The sequence below is a fragment of the Pristiophorus japonicus genome, chromosome 9 (assembly GCF_044704955.1).
Source record: "Pristiophorus japonicus isolate sPriJap1 chromosome 9, sPriJap1.hap1, whole genome shotgun sequence".
NCBI lineage: Eukaryota > Metazoa > Chordata > Chondrichthyes > Pristiophoridae > Pristiophorus > Pristiophorus japonicus.
In genome coordinates this window covers 89776718-89797942 of record NC_091985.1, presented here as the reverse complement: position 1 = coordinate 89797942, position 21225 = coordinate 89776718, and the positions used below count along the sequence as shown (strand labels likewise).

At 44.1% G+C, this 21225-nt stretch overlaps 1 protein-coding gene across 3 annotated transcripts in view; it reads left to right on the top strand.

Moving 5' to 3' along the window:
• The window catches only part of psme4b (proteasome activator subunit 4b), a 229381-nt gene that overhangs the window by 48412 nt on the left and 159744 nt on the right, over nucleotides 1–21225 (top strand). Inside the window, exons 3-6 of one of the 3 annotated variants that reach the window (XM_070889544.1) lie at nucleotides 8253–8369; nucleotides 10927–10986; nucleotides 12052–12096; nucleotides 18430–18579. In XM_070889544.1, the coding sequence (XP_070745645.1) occupies nucleotides 8253–8369; nucleotides 10927–10986; nucleotides 12052–12096; nucleotides 18430–18579 (372 nt within the window). Of the gene's footprint in view, nucleotides 1–8252; nucleotides 8370–10926; nucleotides 10987–12051; nucleotides 12097–18429; nucleotides 18580–21225 lie in introns of those variants that run through there. The other 2 variants (XM_070889545.1, XM_070889547.1) reach the window with 2 other exon arrangements.

The window sequence follows — 21225 nt, the reverse complement described above, 5'->3', positions numbered from 1 at the left end:
TCAACTTCTTTATGTACAGTCCACAGCAAAAGTAGCATCTGCATGTAAAGTTACTCTTCCTGCTCTGATTACTCGTAGTTTACAGTGCATTGTTTCAAGCCCAGCAGATTAGCAAGGCCTGTAGTAATTGTCCAAAATAAGTTGGCTTGTACCTTCCAGATCTAATATTATAGCTCAAACAATTAGTGGAACTGATGGTGATAAGTTCTTAGGGTTCTTGTTATTGGATTATACCATTTCAATGTAAACAGATGGAACTTTTAGTTTACTGTTTAGTACTAAAGTAGTGTAACTTGTGAATACTTTTTTAAAATAATTTTTATCTGGATTGTGTCAGTTGGAGAATATGGTTTAAAGCAGTAAAATCCAAACTGAGGTATTGGAGCATGCAATATGTTGCCTAATTCATCCATTCTGGGTCCAATGGTAGTCAGCAGTAATATGTGCCAACACTGGAGATTTGGTGACCAATAAATGAAGTTTAGGACCCCAGTGGTTGCCGTGTCCGATTTTAAAAGGTACATATTTTAAATAATTTCTTTAAGAATATCTCTCTCTCCCATTTGATAATTCTTTTAGGTTCCATGTTTACCCCTTAAGGTTGTACAGCTTTGTGACCTGCTCTTTCATGTTCCCCATTGGTGATGTTCCATGAACATCCGATAGGCATTGCTTCCCAGTTTATCTTCTGTAAAAAGGACTGAACTGCTATCATGCAGTGCTCTATGTTGTAGTTTTCCTGAGATTTGATTAAATATGTGCTTCTGAAAATCTGACTAAATCCTCGTCTGGTAATCAGGCATTTCAAGAACTCTCAATCTACACATTTGTTAAACCTTTTGTGCAGAGTTGGAATTATTGCATGTAATGACTCATAGTTAACACATCACTTTGTTTTTCTTCAATTGTCCATGTTGCAACAGGACCATCACTTATCTCTTGCAGGGAGACAGTTATACATCATCTTTTTGAAGAGATTGTAATTGGTCAATAAATGCAAAGGCATCTGTATACTTAGGTTTTATTATGTTGTGGATTATTTTGGTGTGATGTGAAGTTGTTCCAACTGTGACTTTTTTTGATTTACAATCAGTTGTTCGATTAGCATTTTGCTTAAATGTACAACTTGAGTTTCATTTGTATTTTTCTGGATTGGATGCAGACTCAAATTCCCGAAGTAGAATATAATGTTTTAGCAATTGCAGCACCCAGTTTTGCATACAGGTCTCCACAATCACCTCCCATTGAGAAGAAGCTATTCCCTTGCTTTCAAATTTCCAATTCTGTTTTGGCTTCAGTTGCCTCCACACGGTTGCTAAACTTCACCTGTTTAAATGCTCCCTTCTGGTTTTGATGCTCTTGTCTCCCATTTCCCTTACTGCCTCCTAACCCACTGTTTTTTCTCTGATGCAATTTGCACAACCACACCTTTTAAATTGTGGACTGGTTGTCCACAGCTCGCTCTGACCCTTGAACACAATCTATCAAGTGCCAGGAGATGATAGTGACTGCTGTCACTATCCCCAGTTAATACATCAACTGAGTTGGGTCAGTAGGGGGTCAAGGACACAGGTGGCAAGCCTCATGGAGGCAGTGGATTTGGTGATATTGCACCTCCCACTCCTCACCCAAACCATCCCATTATTCCAGGATTATGATGGAGGCAGGCTCTTTTTTTTTTAATACAAACCACCTCCTCTCACCCAATCTCTTTTCTCCCCCCTCCCCCTTTCTTTCCTCTGTTCCATATCTCCAATACCAAATGTGAGGAGCTTTATAGATTTCGCAGGCTGAAAGATGGAAACCATCTGCCCAGCCACTTTGGCTGTCACCTCTCCTACCCTATTTGAAGGATTTGATAGGGTAGATAGACAAGGGGGGAATAACCTTAACCTTAAAATTAGGGCTAGGCCGTTCAAAGGTGATGTCAGAAAGCACTTCGTTACACAAAGGGTAGTGGAAATCTGGAACACTCTTTCCCAAAAAGCTGTTGATGCTTGGTCAGTTTAAAAACTGAGATTGTTGATATTGGTTCGGTAAAGGGTATTAAGAGTTATGAAACCTAGACAGGGTGATGGAGGTCGGATACAGATCAGCTTTCCCATACCGTGTCTTGGCCCAATCCCATATCACTCCACAATCTCTCTTCCTTGCTACTCCCGACCCTCACCAAATCCACTGCCTCCATGAGGCTTACCACCTGTGTCCTTGACCCCCTACTGACCCAACTCAGCAGATATTTGGGGCCCAAGTTTCCACAAGAAAAAAAACGGGGTGCCCCTCCGAGCTGGGCGCCCGTTTTTCGCGCCACAAAGTGTGCCTAAAAAAATCCTCGGTATTCTCCACCTACTTGCAGGTCCTCGAGCCCCCGGCGCAGCCAGCACGAGCTGTAGGGGGGGGCGGAGCCAGGTCCCTGCGCTGAAAACAGTGCCGAGACCTCTGCACATGCGCGCTACAGTGGGCACGCAAGTGCAGTAGCTCCAGGCGCCGAACTGTGTGGGAGGGGCCCGAAGCACGCAGCCCCTAGCCCTGGCCCAATGGCCTCATTGGGGCTGCGTGAATAAGGCTCCTCCCACGGCCAGCTCCTGCTTTCTCCCCCCCCCCCCCCCCCCCGACCAGACCCGACACTCGTGCTCCTCCCCCCGCCCCCGCCTCCGGACCAGACCTTACACCCGCTCCCCCCTGCCTCCGGACCAGACCCGACACCCGCTCCCTGCCCCCCCTGCCTCCGGACCAGACCCGACACCACCCCCCCCCCCCCCGACCCGACCGACCGCGCTCCTGTTCCCGCTCCCCACCCCCCCGACTGGACCCAACCCGACCCGCGCTCCCGTCCCCACTCCCCCGACCCCCGACCCGACCCCCCCCCCCCCACTGGACCCGACTCCCGCTCCCGGACTGGATCCGACCTGACCTCTCCACCTCTCTCTCTCTCTCTCTCTCTCTCTCTCTCTCTCTCTCTCTCTCTCTCTCTCTCTCTCTCTCTCTCTCCTCCCTCCCTCCCTCCCTCCCTCCCTCCCTCCCTCCCTCCCTCCCTCCCTCTCCCCCTCCCTCTCCTTCTCCTTCTCCCTCTTTTCCCCCCCCCCCCTCCCCGACCCAACCCAACGCCACCTACCGTAAATCTGGTGCTGGGGACGGGCCCTGCCTGAAGTCTCAGGCCGGCCCGTTCAGCCTTCGGTCCCGAAAGGCCTGCCTGAAGCACTTTCACACAGGTAGGAAGATGGTTTATTTAATCTTTTCTTTGCTTATAAATGTTTATTCAGGTTGGATTTATTTGTATAAGTATAAATAAGGATTTATTATAGAATTTAATAACTTCCCTTCCCCCCCCCCCCCACCTCGTTCTGGACGCCTAATTTGTAACCTGCGCCTGATTCTTTAATGTGTAGAACAGGTTTTTTCAGTTCGACAAAAATCTTCACTTGCTCCATTCTACTTTAGTTTGGAGTACGTTTTCACTGTGGAAACTTTCAAATCAGGCGTCAGTGGCTGGACACGCCCCCTTTTGAAGAAAAAATTCTGTTCCAAAGTAGAACTGTTCTACCTGACGAGAACTGCAGAAAAAAAAATGTGGAGAATTGCGATTTCTAAGATAGTCCGTTCTCCACCAGTTGCTCCTAAAAATCAGGCGCAAATCATGTGGAAACTTGGGCCCATTAACTGGGGATAGTGACAGCAGTCACTATCCTCTCCTGGCACTTGCTGGATTGTGTTCAGGGGTCAGAGAGGAATTCTTCTCGTTTTTTTTCCCTGAATTGGCCTAAAGCTTTTTTTTCTCCGCTCACTGCTGAGGTTCGATGATGGTGCACATAGGTTGCAGCATGTTTGGATGGGGCAGACATGATGGATCAGCTCATCGTTTAATATCTGTTGCCTCCAGATTGAATTTTTAATTTGTTACCTGTCTTATTTCCCTTATGATTGGTGCGTGCATGGCGTGGGCCCTATTCTCTGCCGATGCGCAGTCTTTTGCAGTCAGTTTACTTTTTTTGTTTTCTTTTCATCGTGTAACTTAATATCTCTTTCTCTAGTATTTTTAGCCCCGCATTTGAAATTAACTGCAATCGCACATGTACGATTCAGAGCGCCACCCATATGGTGTGCATTTTTAAAAATAAAAGCAGATTAAAAAAAGTAGACAGCTATAAGAACCAAGGTATAGATGGTAAGAGGTAATATTCTGAGATGAACATGAGGATTTAAAAATATAAACAACATGCGAGAGGACAAAAGATATTAAGGCAAAGAGAGGTAAAATAAAAGGCAGCAGTGATGAGAGCAGATCAATTGTTTTGCAAAAATAAGGTCTTGCGAACAAATAACTTGGTAAGATGAAGGGAGCAAAAGAATAGTTAACAAATGAGGGAAATGCAACGTAAGAAGAATTTAAAATAAAAGCACAAGGTGGGTAGGGAAAGTGATACAGGTTGAACTTCCCTTATCCAGAACCCTCGGGACCTGGTCTGCTCTGGATAAGGGATTTTTCCGGATGAAGGGTGGCCACGTTAAATTGGATGGTACAGGTACTGAGCAAGGGGATATTGGGGCTGGCTTGCTTGGGGCTGGGAGTGCGGCAGAGAGATCATGGAGGATGGGGGCGAGGTGGATCGCAGGGTCAGGCCAACGATTCCAGGAGTCGGCAGCGAGGAAGGACTTCAATTTGTTCATGTCGGAGTTCTACGCATGTGCCACTGGTGGCTGGGAATGATTCTGGACGAGGGGTGGTTCCGGAAAAGGGAGTTCTGGATAAGGGAGGTTCAACCTGTACAACCATAAATAATGCTATGGGAAATTAATTGGTAATATCTAAAAAAAAATAAATATTGAATTTAATTCGGCTGATTTATAAAACTCAACTTTGCTTTGTGGCTTGTGATACAATTTAGAAACATAGACAAAGAAAATAGGTGCAGGAGTCGGCCATTCAGCCCTTCAAGCCTGCACCACCATTCAATGAGTTCATGGCTGAACATGCAACTTCAGTACCCCATTCCTGCTTTCTCGCCATACCCCTTGATCCCCCTAGTAGTAAGGACTACATCTTAATCCTTTTTGAATATATTTAGTGAATTAGCCTCAACAACTTCCTGTGGTAGAAAATTCCACAGGTTCACCACTCTCTGGGTAAAGAAGTTTCTCCTCATCTCGGTCCGAAATGGCTTGCCCCTTATCCTTAGACTGTGATCCCTGGTTCTGGACTTCGCCAACATTGGGAACATTCTTCCTGCATCTAACCTGTCTAAACCCGTCAGAATTTTAGACGTTTCTATGAGATCCCCTCTCATTCTTCTGAACTCCAGTGAATACAAGCCCAGTTGATCCAGTCTTTCTTGACATACCAGTTCCGCCATCCCGGGAATCAGTCTGGTGAACCTTCGCTGCACTCCCTCAAAAGCAAGAATATCCTTCCTCAAGTTAGGAGACCAAAACTGTACACAATACTCCAGGTGTGGCCTCACCAAGGCCCTGTACGACTGTAGTAACACCTCCCTGCCCCTGTACTCAAATCCCCTCGCTATGTAGGCCAACATGCCATTTGCCTTCTTAACCGCCTGCTGTACCTGCATGCCAACCTTCAATGACTGATGTACCATGACACCCAGGTCTCGTTGCACCTCCCCTTTTCCTAATCTGTCACCATTCAGATAACAGTTTGTCTCTCTGTTTTTCCCACCAAAGTGAATAACCTCACATTTATCCACATTATACTTCATCTGCCATGCATTTGCCCACTCACCTAACCTATCCAAGTCACTCTGCAGCCTCATAGCATCCTCCTCGCAGCTCACACTGCCACCCAACTTAGTGTCACCCGCAAATTTGGAGATACTACATTTAATCCCCTCGTCTAAATCATTAATGTACAATGTAAACAGCTGGGGCCCCAGCACAGAACCTTGCGGTACCCCACTAGTCACTGCTTGCCATTCTGAAAAGTACCCATTTACTCCTACTCTTTGCTTCCTGTCTGCCAACCAGTTCTCAATCCACGTCAGCACACTACCGCCAATCCCATGTGCTTTAACTTTGCACATTAATCTCTTGTGTGGGACCTTGTCGAAAGCCTTCTGAAAGTCCAAATACACCACATCAACTGGTTCTCCCTTGTCCACTTTACTGGAAACATCCTCAAAAAATTCCAGAAGATTTGTCAAGCATGATTTCCCTTTCACAAATCCATGCTGACTTGGACCTGTCATGTCACCTCTTTCCAAATGCGCTGCAATGACATCCTTAATAATTGATTCCATCATTTTACCCACTACCGATGTCAGGCTGACCGGTCTATAATTCCCTGTTTTCTCTCTTCCCTCCTTTCTTAACACGTGCGGTTACATTGGCCACTCGATAGGAACTGATCCAGAGTTGATGGAATGTTGGAAAATGACTGTCAATGCATCCGCTATTTCCAAGGCCACCTCCTTAAGTACTCTGGGATGCAGTCCATCAGGCCCTGGGGATTTATCGGCCTTCAATCCCATCAATTTCCCCAACACAATTTCCTGACTAATAAGGATTTCCCTCAGTTCCTCCATCTTACTAGACCCTCTGACTCCTTTTATATCCGGAAGGTTGTTTGTGTCCTCCTTAATGAATACCAAACCAAAGTACTTGTTCAATTGGTCCGCCATTTCTTTGTTCCCCGTTATGACTTCCCCTGATTCTGACTGCAGGGGATCTACGTTTGTCTTTACTAACCTTTTTCTCTTTACATATCTATAGAAGCTTTTGCAGTCCGTCTTAATGTTCCCTGCAAGCTTCCTCTCGTACTCTATTTTCCCTGCCCTAATCAAACCCTTTGCCCTCCTCTGCTGAGTTCTAAATTTCTCCCAGTCCCCGGGTTCGCTGCTATTTCTGGCCAATTTGTATGCCACTTCCTTGGCTTTAATACTATCCCTGATTTCCCTTGATAGCCACGGTTGAGCCACCTTCCCTTTTTTAATTTTATGCCAGACAGGGATGTGCAATTGTTGTAGTTCATCCATGCGGTCTCTAAATGTCTGCCATTGCCCGTCCACAGTCAACCCCTTAAGTATCATACGCCAATCTATCCTAGTCAATTCACGCCTCATACCTTCAAAGTTACCCTTCTTTAAGTTCTGGACCATGGTCTCTGAATTAACTGTTTCATTCTCCATTCTAATGTAGAATTCCACAATATTATGGTCACTCTTCCCCAAGGGGCCTCGCACAACGAGATTGCTAATTAATCCTCTCTCATTACACAACATCCAGTCTAAGATGGCCTCCCCCTAGTTGGTTCCTCGACATATTGGTCTAGAAAACCATCCCTTATGCACTCCAGGAAATCCTCCTCCACCGTATTGCTTCCAGTTTGGTCAGCACAATCTATATGCATATTAAAGTCACCCATGATAACTGCTGCACCTTTATTGCATGCACCCCTAATTTTCTGTTTGATGCCCTCCCCAACATCACTACTACTGTTTGGAGGTCTGTACACAACTCCCACTAATGTTTTTTGCCCTTTGGTGTTCTGCAACTCTACCCATATAGATTCCACATCATCCAAGCTAATGTCCTTCCTAACTATTACATTAATCTCCTCTTTAACCAGCAATGCTACCCCACCTCCTTTTCCTTTTATTCTATCCTTCCTGAGTGTTGAATACCCTGGGATGTTGAGTTCCCAGCCCTGATCATCCTGGAGCCATGTCTCTGTAATCCCAATCACATCATATTTGTTAACATCTATTTGTGCAGTTAATTCATCCACCTTATTACAGATACTCCTTGCATTAAGACACAAAGCCTTCAGGCTTGTTTTTTTAACACCCTTTGTCCTTTTAGAATTATGATGTAGTGTGGAAATTTTTGTTTCTTACCTTTGTTTACTCGGCCTTCCACTATTGCTTTTTACCTTTCTACCATCTGTTTCTGACTCCATATTACTTCGTCCTGTCTCGCTGCAGAGGTTCCCATCCCCCTGCCATATTAGTTTAAACACTCCCGAACCGCATTAGCAAATGTTACCCCCAGGACATCAGTTCCAGTCCTGCCCAAGTGCAAACCGTCCCTTTTGTACAGGTCCCACTTCCCCCAGAACTGGTTCCAATGTCCCAGGAATTTGAATCCCTCCCTCTTGCACCACTGCTCAAGCCATGTATTTATTCTAACTATCCTGCTCCCTCTACTCTGATTGGATAAATGCCTGGTAATCTTTCCAAGGTATTTGTTCTGTTTCACTTAAGCGTTTGTAATTACATTTTTGTATTTTTATTACCACCTAGAAAAAAAGAACTCCTTTCAAGGGAGGATTTGCACTTGCCATGGAGACCATTGTATGAAATGATAGAAAGAATTTTGTACTCCAAGACAGAGCACCTTGGACTAAATTGGTTTCCAAAGTAAGTAGATCTTTTCTTTTTTGCATTGCTAAACTATTGCTGAATTTGAAATATTAACTTTTTCTAAGGCTTTTTTGCCTTTCTGCTGTTTGTTTCCCCATTGCTCGAGGGTGCATTTCCGGGTGAAAGGGAAAACAGGTAACTCTGGCTTCTTCCATTGCTATTCTAAAAAGCAGGTGTGGCAGAGTGAATCATTCGCACTCTTTGCTTCATCACATTTATTTGTTCTCTAGTTGTCAACTGGAAGTGCATATAGCAGTAATCAGCTGGTAAAGTTTTTTCCTAGGGTTGTGTGATTCTGGCTCGGCTTCGAGGCTGATCCAGTGCACCAATTCTCATTAAAGTGAATGCAGCCATACCAGGATGCACACATTTCCTCCCCCATGACTGAAGACATTGGAGCAGATCCAAAGTAGCAGGTTTTCATGAGGCAGGAATCAAAGGTACAGTCCCCAGCACTTACAGCGAATGCGAGTGCATTAATGTTAATGTGATTGGCCCGCTGCAAGCATTGGACAGTGTATCGTCTTTTACAGAGGATAAAGCCGTCCTCATTAATGGAGGTCTGAGAGCAGAGAATGGGGGCATATGCACTCGTTCTCCCATTGGGCACTGCTCCACATCCGTTTGTTTAAGCTTGTTCCCTTCAAAGAAGGTGAGATTTTCTCCAAAGTGAGCGCAAACTGACCTGAGTTTGACTACATCCCTCTGGAACTGATCATTCCGTTCATCTGCAACATTGGGGAAAACACCACCTCCTACATCTACACAACTCTGACAACCACCAAATCTAACTTTATGGGCCCAAAATTGCCCAGGAATGGAGCAACTTAATTTTTCTGGAGTATCTTAAAAATCCCCATTTTGCACATTCAATTTGCACCAGTGTAAGTGAGGATTTTTAAAATTTAGTTTAGTTTTTTTTCAAAAGGGGGCGTTACCAGCCACCTATGCCCATTTTGCCCATTTAAGCCTCTTTGGACAGCTAATAGTTGCTCCAAACTAACTTAGGCCAGCATATGTGGCCACTTGTGGCCGCACAGAAAACCCTTGCGGAGAGTTGAGAAATCAGCATAGGTAGCCAGAGATAGGGGCGGGAAGTGAAGCGGAGAGGACCTTGCAAAGCACAAAACAAAGCACAACTATATTCAAGAAGCAGAAAAACCATCAAGAAGAAATAAAAAATAAAAATAAGTCCTACCTTCCTAACTCGGCCCGGGAAGTCAGCGGGCTGGCGAGAGGCTGCTCGGCCGGGGATAGGTACGGGTGGGATGACCGGGCGGGAGAGCACAGGGAACTGGCCACAGGCTCGCAGAACACACAGACAGGCTGGGCTGGGCTCGCAGAGAAGACACAGGCAGGCTGGGCTGGGCTCGCAGAAGACACAGGCTGAATGGCTGCAGGGATCAATGGACAGCAGGCCGGCCGGCTGTTGCGGGAAGCCACTCGGCTGGGGATAGGTGCGGGTGGGACAACCGGGCGGGAGAGCACAAGGAGCTAGCCGATTGCCAATGTTATTTGCGACTGCGCATGCGCGAACGCACCAATGTGCAGGGCCCTAGCTCCGCCCCCAATCCACTGGCCAAGCCGCGCCAAGCCCCGGGAGAGTTAAGAGTGGCCAGAATCCGGGGAGATCTTTTTGGCGCCGTTTTCAGCCTACGAAGTCGGCGCATCTCTGGTGAGTGCGCCGAAAAAACGGTGTGCCAAATTTGGGCCCAATAAAACCAGCTGAAACCCGAAAGAAAAAAGAGACACCAAGTGATTCATAGAGGGATTTAAATACAGATACAGTATGATAACGAGGTGGGAAACACATATTGAATCATCCAAATTATCCAGCATGCTTAACATGTTATAAGCAGCGCATTTGTAATTGACTTCAGTGGAAATGGTAAATGGTTAGTGCCATTTGTCCGATAGTACATGATTAGCATGGACGATGTAAGTGATGGGGATTGTATTTTATAAAAGATTAAATCTTCATAAAGTATGATATATACAGGTGATTATTGGGATAATCAAAACCAACAAAGACACTTTTATTTTGGGGAAAAAAAGTAATCTAAATTTGACATTTTTGTTGAATGTTGAAATAATTACATTTCTTACAGTTCATTGTTATTGCTTATATGTATTTAATATTACTTTGAACTTGTGTATTTTCCTTTATCAATTTCATTTGGCAAAGATTGAAGGTTTTTTGATCAAGCAGAAAAAATGTAATCACAATTTTTTTATGAAAAAAAAGCTCCACTTTTTTTCTCTCGATAGTTGCAAATGATCAGACAAAATTGCTGCTACTGATGTGCAGTGCGATGTATTCTCAATGGTGTTGTGGGAACATTGTGTTTTAATTTACTGTTCATCTCAAATGTACTTTCAAAAATACATAAACTGGGATGACAAGTAATTGTTGCTGTGTGAGCACCACTTAAATGTCAAAGACTCCCATGTGCTCTTGCTGAGGGTCACAACTTTTTTTTATGGTTTATACACCAGTGTTGCTAATTCCATTGATTTCTGTGCCCTGTTTGACCTATTTCTCTTTATTATTCAGTTCGTTCCGACAAGGCTTGTCTTCCCCTAAATCGTGTGTGCTTAGTGTTTTGCATAGGTGGTAAGGAAGATGTTTATACATTTGCCCGATCAATAATGCATGTGTTTTTTTAAATGTGGTGCTCATCACACAGATGTAACATTTTATTAAAAATGCATCTTTTCCTGTGTATTATTTGATTAAAAACAGAATGATAGCATTACACCACTATTGAGAATGTCGCACTGCATTTAAATTTCCTTTTGGGATGTTTTGAGCTGCTATTTGTATTCTATGCATCACTAATAATACAATGTGGAGTACTGCTAATATTTTTTTGAAGTGTATTACATAGGTTAAAACATTCAGTTACAAATTGCAGAATTAAAGTACAAAATTCCCTCGTGCATATTCTATTTACAGTCACATGATTTTATTCATGGGTTCATTTTGTCATATTGATTGGGTCATACAGATATTTAAGACCACTTGCGGCCAGCAAAGTTACACAATGATACTTGTTATTCGAGTGAGATTTCGTGTGTTGAAAAATTGAACAAGTGAATTAAAATCCAATAGTGCTCAGCTGCAATGTTCAAGGTGTTTTGATATGGAATTTAGGGAGCAGTTTGTATTTGAACTTTGCCCTAATTTGAGATTCTTAACGGTTTAAGCATAGAAAATCTGGTTTATCCTTCAATTCGAAAAGTGAAAAAGGAACTTTACTCTATTCACTCTTTTGCTCTGGTAGTTTTTTTGTGACAATTATAATGACATTTTGTTGTTGTTAACATCAGAAGAAGATAAAACTAAGTGGGGAACAAGGATTTGTAAAATAAATCAGAAAGAAACACAATTGAATTATATAAACTGGTATTAAGGTATAAACCCTATCAGTTTGTGTTCCAGCTTCCTTTACATTCTAAATAGAGTTGAAAGGTAAAGTAAATTCTTAAAGATGGTGCACAGTATTAATCTTGTTGATTAGCTTTGTGTGGAAGTAGAGGATTAAGCTATGCATGCACATAGGTGATGTCTAATTGTTTGTCTTCACATGCACTATATTACTAGATTACCTCTGCTGATCAATTGTTTTGTATGTTGCTTCTGATTGCAATATTACTAATTCTCTCTTTCTCTTTTAAGTTCTATAGAAAATGTGTTAAAGACACTGGTGAAATGCTGTCGACCGTAAGTACAGACTTTCTTGTTGTAATGTTTTCAAAGGGTTTTAAGTGTCTTGGTCTTGTTTTAGAAACATAGAAACATAGAAAATAGGTGCAGGTGTAGGCCATTCGGCCCTTTGAGCCTGCACCACCATTCAATAAGATCATGGCTGATCATTCACCTCAGTACCCCTTGCCTGCTTTCTCTCCATACCCCTTGATCCCTTTAGCCATATCTAACTTCCTCTTGAATATATCCAATGAAGTGGCATCAACAACTCTCTGCGGTAGGAATTCCACGGGTTAACAACTCTGAGTGAAGAAATTTCTCCTCATTTCAGTCCTAAATGGCCTACCCCTTATCCTTAGACTGTGTCCCCTGGTTCTGGACTAACCGGTCTATAATTACCCGCCTTCTCTCTCCTCCCTTCTTAAAAAGTGGTGTTACATTAGCTACTCTCCAGTCCATAGGAACTGATCCAGAGTCGATAGACTGTTGGAATATGATCACCAATGCATCCACTATTTCTAGGGCTACTTCCTTAAGTACTCTGGGATGCAGACTATCAGGCCCCAGAGATTTATCGGCCTTCAATCCCATCAATTTCCCGAACACAATTTTCCGCCTAATAAGGATTTCCTTCAGTTCCTCCTTCCCACTAGACCCTCGATCCCTTAGTATTTCCGGAAGGTTATTTGTGTCTTCCTTCGTGAAGACAGAACCAAAGTATTTGTTTAACTGGTCCGCCATTTCTTTGTTCCCATTATAAATTCATCTGAATCTGACTGCAAGGGGACCTATGTTTGTCTTCACTAATCTTTTTCTCTTTACATATCTATAGAAGCTTTTGTAGTCAGTTTTTATGTTCCCAGCAAGCTTCCTCTTGTACTCTATTTTCCCCCTCCTAATTAAACCCTTTGTCCTCCTCTGCTGTATTATAAAATTCTCCCAGTCGTCAGGTTAGCTGCTTTTTCTAGCCAATTTATATGCCTCTTCCTTGGATTTAACACTATCCTTAATTTCCCTGGTTAGCCACGGTTGAGCCACCTTCCCCATTTTATTTTTACTGCAGACAGGGATGTATAATTGTTGAAGTTCATCCATGTGATCTTTAAATGTTTGCCATTGCCTATCCACCGTCAACCCTTTAAGTATCACTCGCCAATCTATTCTAGCCAATTCATGTCTCATACCATCAAAGTTACCTTTCCATAAGTTCAGGACCCTAGTCTCTGAATTAACTGTGTCACTCTCCATCTTAATAAAGAATTCTACCATATTATGGTCACTTTTTCCCAAGGGGCCTCGCACAACAAGATTGCTAATTAGTCCTTTCTCATTACACATCACCCAGTCTAGGATGGCCAGCCCTCTAGTTGGCTCCTCGACATATTGGTCCAGAAAACCATCCCTAATACACTCCAGGAAATCCTCTTCCACCGCATTGCTGCCAGTTTGGTTAGCTCAATCAATATGTAAATTAAACTCGCCCATGATAACTGCTGTACCTTTATTGCACGCATCCCTAATTTCTTCTTTGATGCTATCCCCAACCTCACTACGACTGTTTGGTGGTCTGTACACAACTCCCACTAGCGTTTTCTGCCCTTTGATATTCCGTAGCTCCACCCATACCGATTCCACATCATCCAGCATTAATTTCCTCTTTAACTAGCAATGCCACCCCCACCTCCTTTTCCTCTCTGTCTCTCCTTCCTAAATGCTGAATACCCTTGGATGTTGAGTTCCCAGCCTTGGTCACCCTGGAGCCATGTCTCCGTGATGCCAATTACATCATATGCATGAACTGTTATCTGTGCAGTTAATTTGTCCACCTTGTTGCTATTTGAGTTTCTAAGATCATAGAATCAATTACTGATTTAAACAGAATTTTCCTTCAGTACAACATAACATATTTTGGGATTCATGCTTTTATCTTTTTGAACAATATATGTGTCAAATCCATCAGCTGACTGAGTTACATTTTAAGTTTCTCTGGAGAAATGGAACATCCTTTGTAGGCTCAGAATTAGAGTTATGGTTGTCATGGTTATGGGAACTCAAATCTCAGTCGTAATGTAAAATCAATTGTTGCCCAACATTAAAGTTAGGAATGAGATAAAAGTCAGTGTTAATGATAAGAACATAAGAAATAGGAGCAGGAGTAGGCCATTTGGCCCGTTGAGCCTGCTACGCCATTTAATGACACAAAGATTAGTGGGAAAGCGGATTGTGTAGAGGACACAGAGGCTGCAAAGAGATTTGGATAGGTTAAGCGAATGGGCTAAGGTTTGGCAGATGGAATACAATGTCGGAAAGTGTGAGGTCATCCACCTTGGGGGAAAAAAATCAGTAAAAGGGAATATTATTTGAATGGGGAGAAATTACAACATGCTGAGGTGCAGAGGGACCTGGGGGTCCTTGTGCATGAATCCCAAAAAGTTAGTTTGCAGGTGCAGCAGGTAATCAGGAAGGCGAATGGAATGTTGGCCTTCATTGCGAGAGGGATGGAGTACAAAATCAGGGAGGTCCTGCTGCAACTGTACTGGGTATTGGTAAGGCCGCACCTGGAGTACTGCATGCAGTTTTGGTCACCTTACTTAAAGAAGGATGTACTAGCTTTGGAGGGGGTACAGAGATGATTCACTCGGCTGATTCCGGAGATGAGGGGGTTACCTTATGATGATAGATTGAGTAGACTGGGTCTTTACTCGTTGGAGTTCAGAAGGAGAACATTTTCTCAATATATTATTTAGAAGCATCAGCAGTTAGGGAATGTTTGCTATATAATATTTAAGAATTTTGTAATTTAAATTTCTTTCCATGAAGCTGACCAGATGAGTTGAACCTGATTTATAAAGTTTAGATGAACAGTTTAGATAGACAGTTCCACCAATCATTGGAGAGTGAGGTTTATGACGAGGGTCACCACCTCCAATCGAAATCAGTAGATATCACAGACTCAGAATAACTAAATTGCAATAGTTTCAGTGTCTCAATACTTGGTTAACCCATCAGCATTTCAACCCATTTCACAAAAACAAATCGACTTTACTGGTTTTGGAAGTTGCCAATATCAATCATTCCGGTCATTTGGAAGATGGGTCTGGAGCCATTCACGTATTCAGATCAGCTGGATGGTGGGCCGAGGGCTGCCAGCATAAGATAGATTGGTGGGTAGGACTCAATTGAATCAATCAGACCTTGCTTTCTCTCATTTTAAGTTGAGTATAAACTTGAGACAGAAAAATTTAATGTAAGTTAGTGAATTTTAAGAGTTTTAATATCAGGTATTTTAATTTGGTGTTTGTACCCAGAAGTTAGATTATAACACATAAGCTGATAAAATGCAGCTTCTAAAAACGTCTTTATCCTCTGGGGAATGCCAGAATGTGGTCCTATGTGGAGATTTATTTTTTTCAAGACCGGTTGCAGCTGTTTTTTTGCAAGAAAAGGGATATTTCATGGTCTGCATGCATGCATGCATTACCTGGCTTTATTTGAAGATTTCTAATTTGGAAATAAAATGTGGAGTAAGGTTTGCGAGATGGCGAGTTTTACTTATTTAAAAATTACCCTGATTTACAGTTACATGCAGTAGGCTCCAAAATACTGATTGAAACTGAGACTGAGGGAAAATATATCTTGTGCATTCATCACTGGCACCCCTCTGGCAATTTCTAAATCATTACTGTTGAAAGCCAGGTAATGCATGCATGCATGCACACCATGAAATATCCCTTTTCTTGCAAAAAAACAGCTGCAACCGGTCTTGAAGAAAATAAATCTTCACATAGGACCACATTCTGGCATTCCCCAGAGGATAAAGACGTTTTTAGAAGTTGCATTTTATCAGCTTATTTGTTATAATCTAACTTCTGGGTAAAACACCAAATAAAAATACCTGATATTAAAACTCTTAAAATTCACTAACTTACATTAAATTTTTCTGTCACAAGTGCTAAAAAAGAGATTGAAGTTGTAAGGATATACCTGCAACTTAAGGTATGATAAGCCTGTGTTCCACTGCACTTTCAGTCTAATTGATTTTTCACGAATGACTTTTTCAGCTGTTGATATGTAAGGACTATATCAGCATTTTTTAAAGCTGTTGATGAATTTTTGCTAGTTTTGTAGGCTGCCATGCATGCTCCTCTTAGTTGAAACTGCCAAAATGCCTTGGCAGTAATTCAGTATTGTACAGTGTATGTTTATGTCGATCTTTTGTTGCGTAAATTACGAATAAAATAAGGCATACAAACCAATATGCCTACAGAGGTGGGAACATTTGTCATGGTATTATATGAAGTGTCAAAACTCAGCAATTTGATCTGGAGAATAAAATTGCTATTTATTGACTTCAAGCTGTTTCTCCCCCCCCCCACTAAGTATTCTCCCCATCCTCCACGCCTCCAAATCCACTGTTACCTCGTGCATCCTCCTCCTGCCCATTTTACACCTACTTCAACTGTGCCCCCTCATCCTTGCACTGTTTCTAACCTCTTCCATTTGATCTCTGCATTTACTGAATTGATGCTGCAGTTCTCTCTTGGTCTTTTTATTTTAAAGTTCACCAGTACTTCATGAGTACTATAGGTATTCTTTTTTACTTTGAGAGTTTAAAAACTGCTAAGTCAATAGAAATGAAAATCAGACCGTTTCTATAATGGGCAGTTCATCTGCTTGGCCAGTTTACTGCCGAGCTGAAGATTTAAAATTACCCACTCGTTGTTTGCAAATTCCAGACACTTCACTTTGCCACAGATGCAGACTGATCTGAAAAGGCTACTTCTGGACTGAATACTGAAAATCATGAGCTCATTCCAATTTGAAGTTCCTTGACCAGATAAAATGGAGTCATCCCAATTTGTTTACTATTAAAGACCTGTCTGTTTAACATCAATTGTAGGGAAGTTATTATAATCTATCTTCAGATGCAGAGTGACGGAGCATTTGGACAGGCATTAATTGATCAGAGAGTCAGCATTTATTTGTGAAGGGTAGGTCATGTCTCATTAATCTAGCAAACTATTTAAGGAGGTCACTGGCATATTGGATAGGAATGTCCATAGATATTGTCTATTTGGACCTGCTGGTGGCATTTGATGAGGTTCACACAAGAGATTATTGGCAAAAATAAGCACATGGAATTGAAGATAACTTTGTGACATAGGGTGGTAATTGGGTAGTGGGTAGGAGACAGAGTGTCAAGGATTCCGTTTTTGATTGGTGGGATATGACCAGTGGTGTTACCTATATTTATTAATGATTTGGATGAAAAAATAGAGTTGTACATCCAAATTTAAAGATGCCACTAAGTTAGGAGGTACAGTAAGTTGTGTAGATGTAGCAGGAAGTTTCAAAGGGATATCGATAGACCAAGTAGTGGGGCAAACTATGGCAGATAGAGTCCATTGTGGGAAAGTCATCCACTTTGGATCAGAGAAAGACAAATTGGATTTTTTTCTTCGTGGCGAGTAGTAGCTGTGGAGGAGCAGATGGATTTCGGTGTGCATGCACACATCACTAAAAGCTAGTGCACAGGTACAAAAAGTAATCAAAAAGACACATGTAATTTATTACCAAGTAGATTGGAATTCAAAAATGTGAATGTGATGCTTCAGTTGTACAGAGCCTTGGTCAGACAGCATCTGGAGTACTGCGTTCAGTGTCGGTCACTGAACCTCAGGAAATATATATTGGCCTTGGAGTGGGTACAGCACAGATTCACTAGAATGATACCACAGCCCGACTTCTTGAACTGCTGCAGTCCATGTGGTCAAGGTATTCCCACAATGCTGACTTTGTTGTAGTTTGGTACAACCGAGTGGCTTGCTAGGCCTGTTCAGGGGGCAGTTAAGAGTCAGCCACATTGCTGTGGGTCTGGATTCACATGTAGGCCAGACTGGTTATATGGCAGGTTTCCTAAAGGACATTAGTGAACCTGTTTGGTATATTATCTGGCAGTTTCATGATCACCATCACAGATACTGGCTTTTTCTTTTTTAATTCCAGGTTTATTTAATTTACTGAATTAACAGCTGCCGTGGTGGGATTTGAACTCGTGTCTCCAGATTGTTAGTCCAGGCTTCTGGAGCGCTAGTCCACTAACATAACCACAATGCTACCATACGCTGTGTAGTTTATTTGAATCCTACAACTCTTTGAAGCCGATAGTGAATAATTATTGGAGGAATATTTGTTAAGCACTATTCCTAAATTGTTATCTTGGTATATGAATAGTGTGTGTTTATATGTACATTTTTTAAATACCTAATTGTACAAGTGTGCTATTTACAATAGTTTGTTGGAACATGAAGTGCTTTATTGTGAATACAAATGGTTTCTTGTGCCCAGGTATTTTCCAGATGAAGCTACAGCAGAGATGTTAGATGAATGGCAGCCATTAATGTGTCCTTTTGATGTCACCATGCAGAAGGCAATCAGCTATTTTGAAATGTTTCTTCCTACCTCCCTTCCTCCTCATCTGCATCATAAAGGATTCAGGTCAGTATACAGATTGCTCATTATTCCATTTTGGATTTTATTTTTGTTTGGACAGTTTCTCTCCCTGTAGTGTGCACCATTCACAGGCTCTGAAAAGACATTAATTTCCTAGGCTTCTGTATTAATGCTACTAAAGTGACTGGAGGTGACTGGGCTATTGTAATTCTTTCTTGTTCTTCTCCCTTCTTGTGGGGAAAGTCCAGGCAATTATCTGTCTGGCAATTCCTCTGCTGGCCTGGCCAAGATTGGGAATCTTGCTAAATAAATTGAAGCAGCCAACATCGATTTCAGATAAGATGATTATGCTTGACAAGTCCAATAAAGTTCTCTAAGATATAGTGGACGTGGGAAATGCAATCAATGTGGTGTACATGGGCTTTCGGAAAGCCTTTGGCAAAGTACCACACAGATGACTAGTGGAGAAGATGAAGGGGTATAGAATTATAGGAAGGGTAGAAATTGGTAGAAGCAAGGAAAGAGAGTAGAATAGTTCAGATTATTTTCTCAAAATGGTTGCCAGTGGAATAGTGATATCCAACAGGGTTCTGTTCTGTGACCTCTTCTGTTCACTATGTCTGAATAATTTGGATACAGGGCTAGAGGGAGTGGTGTCAATATTTGCAGACAATACTAAAATAGGAGACATAGGGAAGCATTAGGAGATAAATGATGATAGAATGGGCAAAAAATTGGTCGAAGGAATTCCATGTCAGTAAGTTTGAGGAGGTATATTTTGGTTTAAAATAAAGTAACTTTGGGGGAAGGTTGGATGATCTAGAAGAGGAGAGGTATTCAGGGGTTTAAGTTCACAAGATATTAAAAGCAGCAGCTGTAGTGGTCAAGACCATAAAAAATCTAATGAAATACTGAATTTTACGGGAAGAGGTGTAGAACATTAAAGTCGATGGTGAATCTATATAAAACCTTTGTAAGACCACAGTTTGGGTACAATCTGCACTTTTGGACTAAACACAATAGGAAGGATGTTGAGGCAACAGATTCACTTGGATGCTGCCTGGTATGAGGAAATGTAAATACCAAGAAAGACTTGGAAAATTGGGACTTTATTCATTAGAACAGAGGACATCATGAGGTGATTTGATGGAGGTATTTAAAATAATTAAGGATGGGACTGGGTCGAAAGAAACAAGGGGCCCAAGTTTCAGGCCGCGCCTAGAACGGCGCAGCCCCGACCTGGAAGCCCGTTTTTCGCGCCACAAAGTGCGACTAAAAAAAACTTACAGATTCTCCGGCTCCCTGCTGCTCCTCTTGAGTCGGGCGTGGCGCAGCACGAGCTGTAGGGGGCGGAGCCAGGTCCCTGCGCTGAAAACAGTGCAGGGACCTCTGCACATGCGCGCTACAGTGGGCGTGCATGTGCATTAGCTCCAGGCGCCCAAAACTGTGTGGGAGGAGCCCGAAGCATGCAGCCCCGAGCCCTGGCCGAATGGCCTCACTGGAGCTGCGTGCATGAGGCTGCCTCCCACGCCCAGCTCCTGCTTCCTCCCGACCCGACCCGACTCGACTCCCGCTCCCCCCGGACCCGACCCGCACTCTCTCTTCCCTCCAACCTCCCCCCCCCCCCCCACCCGACCTGACCTCCCTCTCCTTCCCTCCCGACCCGAACCGAACCGAACCGACCTCACTACCACCCCGACCCGCGTCCCGACCCCCCCCAAACCCGGACCCAACCTGACCTCCCTCCCCCCGCCCCCGACACGAACCGACCCGACCTCCCTCTGCGCCCCCCCCCCCACCTTCCTCTGCCCCCCCCCCGACCCGACCCGCGCTCCATCCTACCCGAACAAACCTGACCTCCCTCCCCCCCCCCCCCCCCCCCCCGGACCTGGCCCGTGTTCCCAACCACCTCCCCCTCCGGGACCGGACCCGACCCGACCTCCCTCCACGTCCCCCCGACCCGACCCGCGCTCCCGACCCCAGACCCGACCCGACCCGACCCAACGCCACCTACCTGTAAATATGGTGCTGGGGACGGGCCCTGCCCGAAGTCATGGGCCTGGCCCGTTCAGCCTCCCTCCCCCTTCTCCTTCTCCTTCCCCTCCCCCTCCCCCCCCCCTTCTCCTTCTCCTCCCCTTCTCCTTCTCCCCCCCCCCTTCTCCTTCCTCCCCCCCCTTCTCCTTCTCCCCCCCCCCTTCTCCTTCTCCCCCCCCTTCTCCTTCTCCCCCCCCTTCTCCTTCTCCCCCCCCTTCTCCTTCTCCCCCCCCCTTCTCCTTCTCCCCCCCCTTCTCCTTCTCCCCCCCCTTCTCCTTCTCCCCCCCCTTCTCCTTCTCCCCCCCCTTCTCCTTCTCCCCCCCCTTCTCCTTCTCCCCCCCCGCTCCTTCTCCCCCCCCCCCGCTCCTTCTCCCCCCCCCCCGCTCCTTCTCCCCCCCCCCCCGCTCCTTCTCCCCCCCTTCTCCTTCTCCCCCCCCTTCTCCTTCTCCCACCCCTTCTACTTCTCCCCCCCCCTTCTCCTTCTCCCCCCCCTTCTCCTTCTCCCACCCCTTCTCCTTCTCCCCCCCCTTCTCCTTCTCCCCCCCCCTTCTCCTCTTCCCCTTCTCCTCTTCCCCCCTTCTCCTCTTCCCCCCTTCTCCTCTTCCCCCCTTCTCCTCTTCCCCCCTTCTCCTCTTCCCCCCCTCTCCTCTTCCCCCC